The sequence below is a fragment of the Rutilus rutilus genome (genome assembly GCF_951802725.1).
Source record: "Rutilus rutilus genome assembly, chromosome: 17".
NCBI lineage: Eukaryota > Metazoa > Chordata > Actinopteri > Cypriniformes > Leuciscidae > Rutilus > Rutilus rutilus.
In genome coordinates, this window is record NC_140230.1 from 30,101,017 (window position 1) to 30,117,886 (window position 16,870).

The 16,870-nt window shown below is 37.1% G+C and overlaps 1 protein-coding gene across 5 annotated transcripts in view; it reads right to left on the minus strand.

The window, feature by feature from the left end:
* slc4a7 (solute carrier family 4 member 7) overlaps positions 1-16,870 on the minus strand; it is a 48,108-nt gene that overhangs the window by 20,071 nt on the left and 11,167 nt on the right. For 4 of the 5 annotated variants that reach the window (XM_084384972.1, XM_084384973.1, XM_084384971.1 and 1 more), the window contains exons 2-7: positions 13,898-13,979; positions 10,174-10,317; positions 9,899-10,037; positions 7,743-7,903; positions 7,468-7,656; positions 2,826-2,941 (exon numbers count right to left, since the gene is read on the minus strand). In XM_084384972.1, coding sequence (XP_084241098.1) covers positions 2,826-2,941; positions 7,468-7,656; positions 7,743-7,903; positions 9,899-10,037; positions 10,174-10,317; positions 13,898-13,979 — 831 coding nt within the window. Of the gene's footprint in view, positions 1-2,825; positions 2,942-5,306; positions 5,706-7,467; positions 7,657-7,742; positions 7,904-9,898; positions 10,038-10,173; positions 10,318-13,897; positions 13,980-16,870 lie in introns of all 5 variants that reach the window. The other variant, XM_084384974.1, reaches the window with a different exon arrangement.

Here is a 16,870-nt window from a genome sequence, read left to right on the forward strand (position 1 = left end):
TATCAATGACACTTCACATACACTATGAAACGCAGAAAAATAAATCTTGAGAAACAATTCTATGATAAACCATTGACAATGAACAAAAGCAACAATTACACAACCAGCTAATATACCAAACCACTGACATGTGAGAGAAAAGTGATATTTCACAATCCACAGGACAGCAGAATGTAGACCAGTTCAGTCTGGAGAAATGTTTTTTTCTCTTAGCGAGTCACGTTTTTCTAACCAGGATCAGTATACATGGGAAGATGTCACCTAACTCCTAACAAAATAGGACGTCATCTGAAGTTGAGGATCAATTGCAGAATGAAAATAAGCTATTGAAAAACCCAGGTACTTTTAACACCCAAAAAACATCGTCTAACTTCTTCCAAGACAGGTGAACATTCGTTAAAAAACAGGTTTCAATCGCATTTCAGTCTAGGGTTTCTGTGTTATTTTGAAACGAAGCTGTCATAATGAAACTATGACCGTGAGAATTTGTTTAAACCAATACTTCTCTATGTTTCAACAGCAACTTCAAGCAGAGCCTCTCTTTGTCACCCTACTGGCAACAACAGATGCAATACAATACAGCATCAATAGTGATAATGATAATGAACATTTAAAAAAAAAAAACATTTAGAGGGTATAAACAAGTAAATAAATATGTAGTAAAATAAGTATCAACTCATTTGCAACATAATAGAATACTGAAGACACTTTAAAATAAGCTTTAAATTCTTAACATTAGCAAATGCATTCGGTGTCATAAAATAAATACTTTTACAGCACTTATTCTAGGTTTTACAGCATGCATTAATCTAGATGTATTAATGAAAAAGAATATAAATTAACAATGAACAGTTGAAATTAACATTAAAAATAGTTTTTCACTGCCTTATACCTAATGCATTAACTAATGTTAACAAATTAAAACATATAATATTATAGTAACACTTTACAATAATATCACATAAAGAATTAAATAAAAACACACTATTTTGGACTCACCCCAAAACTAACCTGCGTTAACATCCCACAAGTATATTGCTAATAAAATGACCATATTAAGGACAGAGATTTTGAAGTTTTTGCATTTTCCATTGTGAAGTACTGCAACATTAAAACAGAAACATTGTTCCTTTTCGCAAGACACTTCAAACATCACTTATCACGACACACAATACGGTAATCAAAACATGGTTAACCACTCAAGAACACATCACAGAAGATCAGAGCCACAAACACAACCTCATGAAGCACTCGATGACGACACACTGGAAGACAGTTATAATGATGAGAGACTTACTGTAGGCCTTTTGCTGCCCCTTCCCAGAGAGCTGCAACTACAGTGAAAAAAGGATTGGCTGTCCTGATACCAACCAGACAGACATGGAGAGTGTTCAGTGCTCTGAATATACCACCCATCTTGCCATGAGACTTATGTTCAGAACTGTCTCCTTCCATTAATTAAACAGGTAATCTGATGCATTTAAAAAATGCTATAAAAAATTTGCCCAGGGGTCCACTTCAAAAATCTTTTTGCACCGTTGTACAAACAAATTGTACCTCCATCCTTCACTTCAACCTCCATGAAAAGCCTGAATTATATTGTGACATTTGAACAAAAGTGTTGGTGGTGAAAACAATCTCTCCGAAACGGTTAAGAGCTGATATGGAATTTTGGCTGATAATTATTTATATTTTAAAGCAGAGAACAAGATAATGGCCTATATTTGATATACATTCTCTGAGACTGATAACAAAAAACAAAACCTAGGGCTGAAAAAATTCTCTGAAAAAAAAAAAAAAGCTATTTAAATTGTGATTTAAAATGTGTTTTTAAGAGCTCCAGGTTTGCTGTGCTTGTTTGTAGGGCTGCAAAATATATTGTGATTACATTTTTATTATTAAATAAAAAATAAACAAAATAAATATATTACTACTGTAATAAAACGATTGTATTTATAAAAAATTATAAAATTTTTAGAGTACAACTGTCAAATACTACATCCAGATCGGATTCAGAACGATGATCAAAACATTGATGGAGTAGATCTAGTCCAACAACACCCCTAATGCTTGTACAGTCCGATACCTCGTCCTGGGTCGACATTTCATTCAGTAACATTAGGCAGTTTTGATTTATATGCTCATAAATGTTGGTGATCACGTTATTTTACATATGCATAAAATTACATAATATTGCTTGTTTCAGTTTCTTCTTCGCTTGTGTTTTGATCAGGATAATCAACGTATACGTGTACATATACACAATATGTATAATAGCGCACCCTACCATATAACAGTGAAAAACGGAAAGTCCGAAAATTCCGCCAATGGTGGGAAAAGAGTTATAAGTCCACAAGTGCTTCAAATTACACAAAGCATTATTCACAGTGCTTTTAAATATTAAAACAGGTAAAACCATCCTTCTTATCCAACAAATATTTCACAAACAGGCTTCCTATGAATCACTGGGATCAAGAAATTATACATGCCACAGTTTCTTTTATAAGAGTTAAAAGACAATAGGTAGATGAACTAGAAATAATGTAGGTCTCATGATCATTTGAAAAATATTTTTGACATCGTGTAATATAAATACTGTGTTTTTAGGTTGGTGTTTTTGGGGAGCTTGGCAGCCCCTGGTCACTGTGCACTTTAGTAGCATGGAAAATAGCATGAACGTTCCTGTCCAAGATCTTCTATTATGTTCCAAAGCCAAGAGAGACAAATTATGAGAAAATAAATGACAAATGTCATTGTTGAACTATTCCTTTAAGTGATGCCTATCCACAACATTTACATTAGGATGTGTTGCAGAGGAAGCTCACCTTGCTAAAGTCCACAGTGCTGTTTTCCCGGCTGCCACCAGAGCCATTCATACGGCTTTCACTGGGCTTACTGTTCTCCAGGTTCCCCGGGGCCGACTGGGGGGATGCAAGGAGACCTGTTGGGATAAAAAAAAAAAAGGAAAGTGGTGGAGGACAGTGTTATATGTGTGTTGAGCTTTAATATGCAGGAAAGGTTAACTGCACACTTATTGTGTGGTCTAGTGTGTGGACATGCAGAGCAAGTCACATGCTTTCTGGAAAACATCACACAGCAGTGTGTACGCTCGTGGATGCTATGCTGTAAGGTTGAATTTTTAAACGTTTAGAAAGTGATCTTTCAGATTTTCCAACCCACAGATTTTGTTGGATAGAAATCAAACCTTTTTTATGGAATGACAGGATGAGTTTATTTGAGGAGAGTATTAAGGCTAAAGCATTGAATGAGGTCACCATGAACTGTTCCTGGCTTCTGTGAGGATTTTAGCTTCACACAGCGATCGAAAACATCTCCCAATATCCATAAAGAGGCACAGTAAAACTGTGTAGGCCCGGGGTGACATTTCATGGAAACAAACTCTCCTGCTATCTGAGCCTGCCGCTTGACGTCATGCTAACTTAAAAATAAAGGGAGCAAAATGACCCTCCTTCTATGGTCTTCCCTGTAAACACACGGAATGGAAATCAGCCATTGCAATTGTTTAATGTCACTGCCTCCTTGCTAGAGCCTGGTCAGGCACTCAGAACGGAGGTTTGTGAGCACGCGAGCTGCACATTCTGCCAACATGAACGCAGCAATGTGCAACATGGAGCAACTCCATGACATCACCCACTCCCATTTCAACAGGCTCAGTTTACACTTGAAGTGTATTCCAAGAGGCCAATGACCTAAAGTGTCACGGGAAGCTTTCTGCTCCTCAGCATGACATCATTTATTAGCAACTGTGAGGTACTACCACCCTTTATAGTTTTCTTAATTTGTGGTGATTTGTTTTATTGATCTGGTTTCTTGTGTGCATATGCTCCAATAGCTAGAACAGAACCCTGTGCCCTCATCGATTGTGGAAGACTTTTAACAAACCCAGACAGTAGTATTAATAATAAAAAATAAATATGTCAGAGGTGCAAATATAAACACTTTTTGAGGCCACTGTACTTCATGACATTGAAGAATGCTTAAAAGTCTGGTCTAAAAAAAAAAAAACGATATAAAACATCAAAGAGAACACATGAGCACTGCAGATGCTGCTACTGGATGTTCTGTATACACGTCTGCGTTCTCAGGGAAAGATAAAACAGGGTACCAAGTTTAAATGTCTGATATGGGTAGTCAAGCTCTTTTTAAAACATCTGATTGACTGGACATGGTGAAACTCAAGAAAAACCTGTGGGGACACGGCGTGACACAAGAAGACATTCAAATACTTCGGGTGAGAGAGGGAAAAGTGGGACTGAGACAGGTCAGAAAGAGACAGGAGAGAATGTGAGAGTGTTGGAGGTAATGTTTTGATAGTAGCGTGTATTACATAATCAGATTGTTTTTACTGACTAATACAATTGATTTTAATGTATGACTGCAGATTTGGGTTTATAATGAATGAAAAATATATAGATTTTAAATATATTTTATGTTAATATATTTATATAATAATATATTTTATGGTTAAAATGCAAGCTTTTTTAATGTATAAACACACACACACACACACACACGTACACTTTCCTGCTGAAGTTTGAATTTAGCGAGATGTTGGTGAGAGATTTCAGGTTTACATTTACATTATTCATTTTATATTATACATTCATTTCTTTATATATATATATATTTTAACTTTTCAAAAGTTTGGGGCCAGTAAGATTTGGGTTTTGAAAGCTCACAAAGTCTGCATTTATTTGATCAAAAGAGAAGAATCAATAGTAATATTGTGAAATATTACAATTTAAAATAACTGTTTTCTATTTTATTATGGTTTAAAATATAATTTAAGTGATGGCAAAGCTGAATCATTATTACTGTGTCACATGATCCTACAAAAATCATTCTAGTATGCTGATTTGCTGCTCAAGAAACATTTCTTATTATTATTATTATCATCAATGTTGAAAACAGAGTTGTGCAGCTTAATATTTTTGTGCAAAGCTGCAAGCATGATACTTTTTTCATATATATATATATATATGAATAATCTCAATATAATGCAGCCATGCTGAATACAAGTATTCATTTCTTTTTAAAAAAGAATAAAATCTTACTGAATAAAATTAAATAAATAAAATAAATGTAACAGTAGTGTATGTGCCATAATCAAAAACTGAATACTCAAACTGCACATTGCTACTTAGGACACACTGTAGCACATTCATTTCTAATCTAATGTAATTAGTTTTCTGGACTCAAACACTCATGACAAATCTAAAAAGAGTGTGAGGCTGAGCAAGTGTATCATGCAGGAGACACATCATGCTGATGGGCTGGATATTTGCCTGACTGCGGTAGGGACAATTGCTGTGCCAGCCTGTTCGGGTCATGAACCACCTTCTCATCCTGAGTGGTGAGAGATAGTGACTGCGGTTCCTCCTCCTCCTCAGGCGGGAACACCACGACCTCTGGAATGTCCTCTCTCTCTCCCCGCGCCACCAGCAGCTCAGGCCCCTGCTGAGAGGGTCCTGGGGAGCGGAGAGATGATGAAGCGCGGTGGGCGGTAGGGGGGGTGTTTTGAGGGCTGGCAGAAGGGGTGGAGTTGGCGCTGGGCAGAAGCAGGTTGAAAATGATGGAGGAACGGGAACAGCGGGAGTCTCTGGAGGGACGGCGCGAGCTGGGGGGAGTGGAGGTGGAGTAGGTACGTCTAAGGAGGGACAGACGGGAGGCAGAGAGACCCTCCCCTGATGGGACCAGTGCAGGAGGTCAAAAAGGATGAGGAAAAGTATGGAGAGGAAAACAAAGTAAACAGACTGCGGATGGAATAAAATAACATTGGTGAATAAAATAAAAGCAAAAATGTTGAGATGAGGGAGTTGGGAAGGTTAGAGTGAAGTGAGGACGTGAGATGGCGGCAAGAACGGAAAGTGCAAATCAGTCACGATTCAACACCCAGAAACATGACCATCACACGCTGATCGTCAACATTTCAATAAATCAGGCTAGCTTGTAGTTTGCTATCACAGAGCCCACATTCAACTAGCTAGGCCTGTTTCACAGAAGCAGCACTCAAGAAGCATTTCAGAACAGAGCCAATTTTTGTAATGCAACACTCTCAACTAATACCAATACTATATTTAATCAATATAATATTTTGCTATACAAGTTATGAAGCAAAAAAAGAAGGAGCACTGTTCAGTTCAGTAGGTCTGTCTGAATGACTGAATCCAAATGATCCAAGCAGTTTAAAAATAGATTTTGGTGTTTGAGTTCTGCTCAACGTATATTAAAAATCACCATTTGTATGTAAGCTACTATTCAAAAGTTTGGGGTCAGTAACATTTAAAAAAATATATATTAAGAAATTAATATTTTAATTTAAATTGTTAAAAAGTAAAAGCATTTTTCATAATAAAAAATTAAAGGAGCTGTATGTAAGAAATGTATTTCAATTAATCATAAAATGGCCCTGATATGTCACTAGACATTAAGAAATCATGTTCATTTCAAATACTTATATTACTGACAGCAGTAGTCCGGCCAGGATATTGTCATTTAAAAAGTGAAGTTGTAGCTCTCAACTGATGTTGATGTTGTCATGTTGTGTTTTGGCCTGAAGCGCCACCCTCCACCTATCTACCAATCTCGAAGTCAGTAGTGTTTCGGCATCCGGGTTGCCAGCTCAGCTCTAGTTACCACAGCTGCAGCTACAAACATTCGTGCTGGATCCTGCAGCCTATCTGGCAACCTCGAGTCAGGGGGGAGGGGGAGGGGATACACCGCTCTACAGTAAAAAGTGATTGCAGTACCAGTTTTGGCCACAATCTTACATACGGCTCCTTTAAGAATATTTCGTAATATTACCGTTTTTACTATAATGTTTATTGAAAGAAATGCAGCCATGGTGGAGCATGAGAATTCTTATTTTTAAAATATATTTTTTTAAATCCTACGACCCAAAAATTTTTAATAATACCGTATGATGTCACCATTCATGAAAATTAGACATCAAGACGATATAAATAAATTTATATTTATAAAATATAATTAAATATATAATGTACTGTAGTACATTACCCATAATTATTTCCTGTATAGCACCACTGTTCTGTCACATAGCTGGTTCAAGAATTTCTTGTGGAACAGGCCTTGACCATGACGACACAAATCACTTGAGATCTTCATTGATAAAGTTTTTAGTGTGAGTAAAGACAGGAAATGCAACCAACACAGCACACAGTAAAGGCCTGAAATCAGTCAATGAAATGCACCATGCACTTCACATTCAAATCCAATGGTTTTAGCACCGAAGAAACGGAACATCTAGTCACATACACTCCCTGCCGGACGTCTTTAACAACAGCTGGCCACAGGCACAAGGACCCTATGCACCCCTACTTTCCTTAATCTCTTGTTTTTGAGTGGGAACAAAAGATCAATAAGCAGTGGATTTAAGAGAATCTAATTAATATTAGAAAGAAAGTCAAGCACAGCAAAAGATCTCACCATTCCTCTCAAGCAAATGCGGGTCTGAATGTTTCTTGCCTATGTCGGCGAAGGAGCGTACGAGCGGGATGCGATTGCTGAGCTTCTTCTCATTCTGGTGGTGATGTCTCTTCATCATGGCTTCCCGCACCTTCTCCCTCAAACTCTCATCCAGCTGCTCGGACGCCACCATGTTGTCCAATACCATGTCTGGGAGCAGAGAGACCATCATTTTTTTTAGACGTTCATTGTGTTCATGCTGAGATATAAGGGTTTATCTAACAGCCAAATGTTACCTGCTATCTCCTCAATGGTGTTTGCTCTCATGTCCAGCATGACAGTGCCATTGAGAATGCAGCTCCGTAACTCAAACAGGCTGTGCAGGGAAAGTGTGGCGACATAAGGCTTACTCCAGCGATCTCCTCCATCCTCTACATCCTCCTCAAACTTCAACCACCTGCAACAAATAGGATTTGATGTTGACCATGTATTAAGACAAGTGTTTTGACACATTCTGGTGGACAAATGTTCAGGTTGTCCATAGTTTATATGATGAACTACATCTGTGGTGAACTTGAGAGGAAATTACATCATACAAAACTATCTTTTAAGTCCTTCTAAAGTCTTTGTGAAAATGGAAACGAAAAGTGTTCTGATAAAAGGTCTAGCTTTATGTTGTTAGCAGAATATATGCCACTTGGTTTGATAGTTGGTTATTAAATACAATGACTTTCCGACATTTTAAAACGTGTCCAAATACTTTTTGGGGCCAATGACACCATTATATTTTTAAGACCAAAGCTGAAGTCCATGTCTAGAGAACAGAGTGGCCACTGGTTAATATAATAGGGCATACATTTTTTTACATGTGTTTTAGATCGGCCATTCCCAAACTGTGGTCCGTGAGGGTACTGCAGGTGGTCCGTGGAAAGGCAAAATAAAATATAAAATAATATTTTTTTACCTTCATTTTACCAGGAAATTCCCATAAAAAAAATAAAAAGTAAAAAGAACATGTAGGCCTATATTAATATAAAATTTAAATTAAACTGTCAAGTTGTTGTGTGATTACTAAAATAGGCTAGTGGCGCTCGGCCGTGACGTTCAAGTTCAGTGCCGTTAGAACCACAACATGGATTGGTGGATAGCAACAGGTTCTCTGAAGAGAAAAGGGCAGAGGCAAATATGTTCTCATCACATCACACGCATAGCCTTTATAGGCAGTTTATATGAAAGGAAATGTTTATAAATGGAATGAATAAGGCCTGTTATTATTTTAATTTCCAGTTAGTTTCTTGATCTCGCGTTTCTGAAATGTTTTGCGGATGTGCTGTTAAGTGGACAAACTCAAGCCTAGGTACTTTTTGAGGACTTGTAAAACTCTGAAGATTAATAATCCCCTAAAATCGCCAAAGGTTTTGAAATGTTGACTACATCCAAGTGTTCTTATTACTGTATAGATTTCATACTCCATTGCTATGGAAATAAGCCTGTTGTTCAAATGAACCAGATTATGCCCTCGGGCGCTTGAGTAGATAAATAAATTAAATATGTGGCAGCCGTTGTGTGCAGTAAACTTTCTTTTAACAAGCCTGTTGTACTGATGTGATAGTTTCAGTGCTAGTAAGCCTATTTAGAGGTGCGGATTAATTCAGGTAGGACTGTGTGCAGACATATTTTATTATGTGTATTATGAGGTGGTCCGCGAAAATTCTTGATTACAAATAGTGGTCCACACACACAAAAAGTTTGAAAACCCCTGTTTTAGATCATATTCATATCCAATTTGCTAAAAAAAAAAAATATTAAAAAGCTCATTATCCATTGACAACATTTTGGAACTGGTACACTTTTGATCTGTTAATCAGCCAATGCAAATAATTTCTAGTGACTAAATTAAATAAATATATAATGAAATTAAATGTTGCAATAAAAAAAATAAAAAAAATGTATTTCATGCCTTATATATTTGTTCCTACATTTTATTGTACTTTCTATTTATGTAACATGATGAAACCACCTGAAATACACCTTAAAATGTAAAACTTAATGAATTACGAAATGAAATACACATTGAAATAAAATGAAGCAGGCAATATAAAACACATCAAATAATCACAAAATAACAATGCATAATTAAATGTTTCAATCAATAAATTAGTCTAAAAGTGTATTTCATGCCTTATTTATTTATTTATGCTTACATTTCATTGCACTTATTTATTTATTGCAACATTCCATGATGCATTTAATAACTATATATTTATTTAATTTAGTCAGTGTTAAATCACTATAATTATCAGCTAATTAATCATTTTTATATATATATATATATATATATATATATATTTATATTTATTTATATATGTATTATAGTAGTTTACAATAAACCAGTACACACAAGAACACCCAATACACACATGCACTCTCAGGCTTCATTTTGTGTCCTCACCTGGCTGTCTCTTTCCACTCGTAAGCATTTCCGTCACGGAAGGACAGCTCGTCGAGCTCAGTGAAGAGGTCATGAGGAATGTGCTCCTCATCATCATCCTCAGTGCCGAGGATAAACTGGACCCTCTGTGAGGGAGTGTCTGCAGCCATGAGTGAGAGAGACCAATGCCAATGAGTCAAGATACTTAGACAAAATAGACAGGAATAAACAGGAAATTATTACCATTCCTTCATTTAAACTAGCCGCACTGAGACATTCTAGACTGTTACTCTTACCGTACGTTGGTGATTCTCTCCCGTCCTCTCGCTCAGACCCTCTGTCCTTCCTTTTCCGATGGTGCTTATGACCACGATGCCGATGTCTACGTCTGCTTTGTCTTCCTAAAGGTACATGTACACCCACATAAACTGCCCTGTGACCTATAAAGAGAAAGACTTTATCCACCTGTCCTGTACTGCATGTGAGAGGAGTCCCTTTTAAAGTCCTTAAAAGGACAAGAAAAGGAAGACACCAAATACAATGTACAAACAATGTTCCAGACACACAAACTGAATTATTCATTGTCTGAATTGCCTATCTCAGAAGTAAGCACTTCCTGAACCACATTTCAATGCGCAAAAACAAAAATGTTCCTGACAAATTGCAAACAAATGCACAATGCTGCACAAGATCTACCCAAAACACATGGACTCCATCCACTAATAATAAGCACAGGTTTATATTAGCACTTAAAAATAAAACCCTAAAACTTCAATATAGAATTTGAAATGCTACAAGCAAATTTAAGCATCACAATAGTCTAATATACAGTATGAAAACTGGATATTCATTTTGAGATTTGTTAAATATTACATTTAAAAGTGTTATTAAATTATAATTGTTCTCAAAACATAAACTTTGATTACATGTTATTTTAAGGTGACATAGTTACATTGTTCTTTCTCAAATAAGTACTGAGTAATATTAATTAATTAATTACATGTATTTACTATAGATTTACGATTAGGGTTTGGTTTAGGGTTAGTTATGCCCAAAATAATCTAAATGTGAAAATAGGGGGAATAAACATCCACAATTAAATATCCCATATCATTCAATACAGAGAAAAAACTCTTATATCGGTGGATAACCAATACGGTACCTGTATATCCACCAAGAAAACTCTTCATGGAGGCCGGTATTTTTAAAACCAAACCCCTTGAGTAAAATGAGACAAATGCTCCGATGTTCCAGTACAAATATCCCAAACGTCTGCAGAGCAACCCTCCTAAACTCAATATGACACTGTGAACAAACTATGCAAGAAACCCGGTGTGCTTTTAAAAAAAAGACATAAATAACATCTTAACTGTCTCTGGCGTGCTTTAAGGAAAGCTTAAAAGTTAAGTCTGCCACCCATGCTTGAGTTTTTGTGTTGAAGGCAGATTTCTGGGAAGCAGAAGCTGCATGCGTCACAAGAAAGATGTCAAAAAGAAAAGGAATTAAAAAACAAGCAATTTGAACCTAACTTCATTCAGCCCGGTTTTGTGCAGGGAGCGCTCAGTGTCAGGGTGGGTAGTGTGTGAACATGTGTGGTCTGTGCAAACGCCTGCTGTGTCTACACCAGTTTCACATGCTTGTCTATGCGGAGAATGCATGGGAGGCTGAAACTCGATTACACACTTTGTCAGCCACAACAGCTCAGGAAAACATCTTGCAAATTTTTCAGACACATAGAGGCACTGCAAATCACTTATCTCATGTGCATCAATCCTTTAAAGCATGTACTCCCCAACTTGAAGTAAACAGAGTCACTGACTTCCATACACACTGGGTCAAAGGTCTCCAAAGCACATCATTAAATCTAAATTAAGCCTCTAAGGTCAATTAGATGGTTTTAGTCAGATTACATGCAAAACAGTGCCCTATTTAGATGTAGATCCACGGTGTGGATACAAAGCAACACATTCAACGGCAAGCAATATGGAAAGGGGGGTGGAGGTGGGACGACCAATACTAAACCTTCCTCCCACATTATCTCGACACTCCCCTAAACACCAGCTACAAAACAACAGCCCTGTGCAGAGCTGCACGCCTGTGAAAACCCATCCTGGTCCTTACTAATTACAATAATCAGCCAAGGCACTCAGTCGGCAGGGAAAGCACAGAAAATGATAAAGATATCAAAGAGCATGAAGCTGAAGAGCTAAAATTGGCACCAAAATGACATGAATCATTGACCTACGTCTGTTACGATTACATCATTACATGTGTCTGGCAGAACAGCATGAACAAAGATAACAAAAGAATCCTGTTTGAGGTCTATAAATTAAAGCAATATAAAAAATAAAATAAATAAATAAATTAAAAAAAAAAGAGTCTGTATTCATTTACTCATCCTCATGTCACTCCAAACCTGAGTGCAAAAGTATGTTAGGCAGAATGATCATGCTCTTTTCCATACAATGAATGTAAATGGGAACTGCAGTTATCAAGCGCCAAAAAGGACAATGAAAGTAGTCTATATGATTTATGCACTATATTCCAGTTTTTCTGCAGCCGCATAATAGCTTTGTGTAGAGAATCATTTCATAGAAATATTGAAAATATTTCTAAAATATTGGCTTGAAAATCTTGCTGACAGCTGAGGTTACCATTTACTTTCACTGTATGGAAAAGAGCAGATTAAACATTGTGTTAAAGAACTTGAATCGGCTACATAAGAAATGCAAGAAATATGCTTTTTAAAATCATTACACTGAATAATATGCAAAGGATTTCCTGTTACTTCCCTTAAAAGCTACATTGGCTCTCAACAAGAAAGTGAAAGAGAACAAACAGGAATGTTCAGTGCAAGATGGTGTTTTACATAAGAAATAGAGAGTGCAGTTAATGCTGGAGGGCACAAATGCGTGACCCGAGCAGGCCCAGTTTAATTAATTAGATCTTGAGCAATTGTCTAATCCATCGTAATGCTTTTAAAGAGAGCGGGGGGCCAGCGAGGCACAGCCCATACATGCTACTTTTAAAAGGAATAAATTATATTTTAAAATGTATTAAAATAGAAACGATTCATTTAAAATTAATATTTCAAAATATGACTGTTTTTACTGTATTTTAGTCAAAGAAATGCCGCTTTGGTGAGCATAAGAGACTTCTTTCAAAAACATGAAAAAAATCTTACGAACCCAAACTTTTGAACTGTAATGTAAATGCATAAATACATAAATAATACCTAACATTTAATTTAATACCTAAACATATAAATAATAATAATAATACATAAATAATCAAATTTAATGATAACAAAGAAAACATTTGTCAACATTAAATTGGTCTGTTTATGTATATAATCAGTTTTTATAAACATGTTTTTCAATCTTGAATTGGATTATTAATGCATATATATCTCAGTACATATCGGTCCGCCACTACTTACAGCTTTGTTTCATTCACTGGCGTCATAGTAAGGGAATCAATTCCCAGACTATGAATGCCATAATTGTAAGAGCCAGATGTAGGTCATATGTTCCCTCACACTATGTACGAGTCACTTTAAGACTGAGTTCCTGAGAGTTCTAGACATTCCTTGCCTTACTCACGATCTGACAAAGTGCTGTTATCAAACACCTAGTGCCTCCTTTCCAACATGTACAAGCTTCCAGAACACACGCAGAAGGCTGATAGCAGGATCAGATCACCTGGAAACATGCCGTTGGCCCATGAGAAAGCCTTCAGAGGGGAAGGGGGGGGTGGGGCGGTTTAAGACACGTTTAAGGTCAAAAACCTCATTGAACTCAGCCAAAGAGTGAAATGAGGTTGAGGGGTGTTGATGGTTTTAATCATTGTGCTTTAAAACACTCCCAAAAGTAACAACTGTGAAAGAATCGCAGATATTATTCACTGTAGATTACTCCCATGTGCCAAAAGACCAGATGGTATGCTTGAGGATAAACAAAGCATATGATTTTGAGGAGAAAATAAAGGAGGGGGGTTATGTGAAAGGAGGGAGTGACTTACTTTCAAGCTCCTCTTTTTCAAAGTTTGTGTGGATGGTAGAGCTGGTTTTTCCCTGATCAACAACAGCTTCCTCATCATTGCCCTGAATAGAGAGAGATAAAGGTGGATGAATGTGTGTAACAACAGAGTCAACAATCAATCCATGGCAACACGAAGGGCAGCCATTCCAGTTATTGTAACTGAGAATTGTGCAATAGTTAAGAGTTTATAACGTAATTGGACTGAAGACTATTGTTTTTGACAATGCTCTCCTTGGCACAAAACTGAAGGAAATAGGTCACAAAATAAACAACTAGAGTTCATTTTGCGTCACATGAACCAAAGCAAAAAGAACATAGTAACTAAAAACTGAAATACGCATGGCATGTCCACAAGAAATTAAGCTAATTAGTGGCTAAAGCAACTATCACAATTACTATTGCTCATACTAAGATTTTGCGATTGGAAAAAACTCCTAACCTAAAATATTAACTTTGTCATGTACTGTAACTAAATACAGTATATAACTATATATATACACATATATATACACACACACACACACATTATATATACATACATGTACACACAAACATCTCATAAATTGCATAAATAATAATAATAAGTTTATTCAATTATTCATAATATGCATTTGATTTTGATGCTGCAGTCTAATGATCATGTTCTTATTGTATCCAAAATGGTTCTGCTCATCAGTAATTGAACACTTAAATATCAAAATATGATGTATTGGCATCAGTCACCACTAACAATTTCATCAGAAAGTAAAAAAAAAAAAAAAAGAAGGTTTTAACCTGTGGCCATAATAACACGTCTCTAAAATAAGACGTGCTTTAAGACCATATTATCAACTAACAGCTGCTGTCAGTTGGCACCTGTCTTTTGTGCAGGGAAGCAGGGAAGATCTGAAAAGTGGTGGGAACACATTAAGGCATTAGCCTTTGAAAAATAATTATTGTCTCCTAAAAAGTGATGGGGATATGTCCCCAAAAATGATAATGGTTTCTCCACCCTTGCTTATCGATGCTCCATCATGAGGGACTAGGACACAGGACGCTTCAACTAAGTATCATTTTGTCTAAGTCCAGGCTTAGACTAAACTTCTTTAAATGCATGCTGCACGTCCACTTCCAGTCTATAATACGTCTACTGCACAATATTTTCCAACCACATCGGTTTAAAAGGTTGAGTCACATTTGGTGACCATGTAAACGAGTGGCTAGAATTGTTACGTGCTGCCCACTCACTTTTATACAAAGACAATGAGCTTAAATTGGGCCAAAACCAAGTTAACTCCATTTTCTCTATTATCAGGACAAAGCCGCAATTTACAGGCACAACGATTATCGTGAAATTAGAAAAATGTTCCACTTGCAGCCTAGAAAGGATCCTAAAGTATGCTTGGGGGACACAAGAGTGCACACTAGAAACTAGAATTTCCCAAGAGATCCCCGCATGTCTATGAGAACATTTTGGTGGTCGCTGTAGAAGGAGCTGGTGTGTTGGAGATGGTGATTATGTGACATTTTTCCAGATGGGACCCAGGGTATTCTCAGGACTATGCATGAGTCCCTCTACTGCATATTTGTTTCAATTCCCCAGATAATATCCCCAATTCCCACAATTCCCAACCATTGCTGCTGCACTTGCCAAGTCTCCAGACAGAACGCTGCATAGGTCTGTGAGAAAACAAAGTAACCTCTTCCTTTTCTGTGACATCACTTAAATATATATTATAAATATAATTTGATATATTATATTGTTATATATTATTGTTTATTTAAAGTTCTAATGTGCAGGTTGATTAGTAAGGTTGATTCATTTTAGAGGTCGACCGATTCATCGGTCGGCCGATTGATCGGCCGATTTTTTGCATTTTTAACATAATCGGCATCGGCCAATATCCAAGTGTATCAAGCCGATTATTAGGCAGGCGCATCTGTGGGCAGCCTAGTGTTGTTGTTGTGGAACACGCGTTCGACGCATGCTGCGCCTAGAGTCATTCTCCAGCAGAGTGAGCAGACCTCATCCAGTGCCTAAGGAAGGAGCTAAGTTCCTTGGAGAAAACTCCTTTATATTTAATTAAAAACTTTTGATATGTTACTGCCAACTTAGAGAAAAAACATGAATAGGCGACATGACGTTCGGCTACTTTGAAATTGATAGCGTAGTTGAGGTTGCATTAGCACAGCAGAAGGGTTGCGATCATGTCACAATAAGTAAGCAAGAATTTACAGACAGTGAATCTGAGACTTTTATTTGTTCTGTTTGTGTGTCTTATATTTGAGAGGGTTGTCACTCAATGCAGAGAAATAAGTAATAAAAAAAAGAGACCAACTATATGCTAGTGAAGGACTTGCTTTGCTAGGGTTGGGTAGCTACAGACAGACCCAGTGCTAATACGGCACTGGTGCCTAAACGACCGTTATTTACCGGACCGAATATCAACGCGCATTTCTGTGCTTCATATCAGTGCTACTGTTATGCCTGTGCTTCTCTTGGATGCTCTGAAAACGGACGTTAGAATAACAGAAACATCGCTTCGCTGCACTTGACACTAGTCAGCAGTTAACTTTAACATTCCGTTAGCTAGTAGCTGGATTAAACACGGTTAAAATGCTGGCCAAACAGTAGTGTAATGTGTGACTGTATTTCACTGTAGACTAGGGGTGGAACGGTACATGTTTTCGTATTGAACCGAAACGGAACAGGCGTCACGGTTCGGTGTATAAATTTCCACGGAGAATACACGCTATAAAAATAAATAAAACTCGCGTGCAAAGTAATGTGGAACTACTGTTAGATACGCGGGTTCTTTAGGGACACCTAATCTGTAACTCCGCTTTAGCTCCGGCTGCGATGTAAAGATTGCAATGCGTTGTGTGTGTGTGTGTGTGTGTGTGTGTGTGTGTGTGTGTGTGTGAGAGAGAGAGAGGCACGATCGAGATCGAAAAGTCGCGTGTGTTTAAAGTC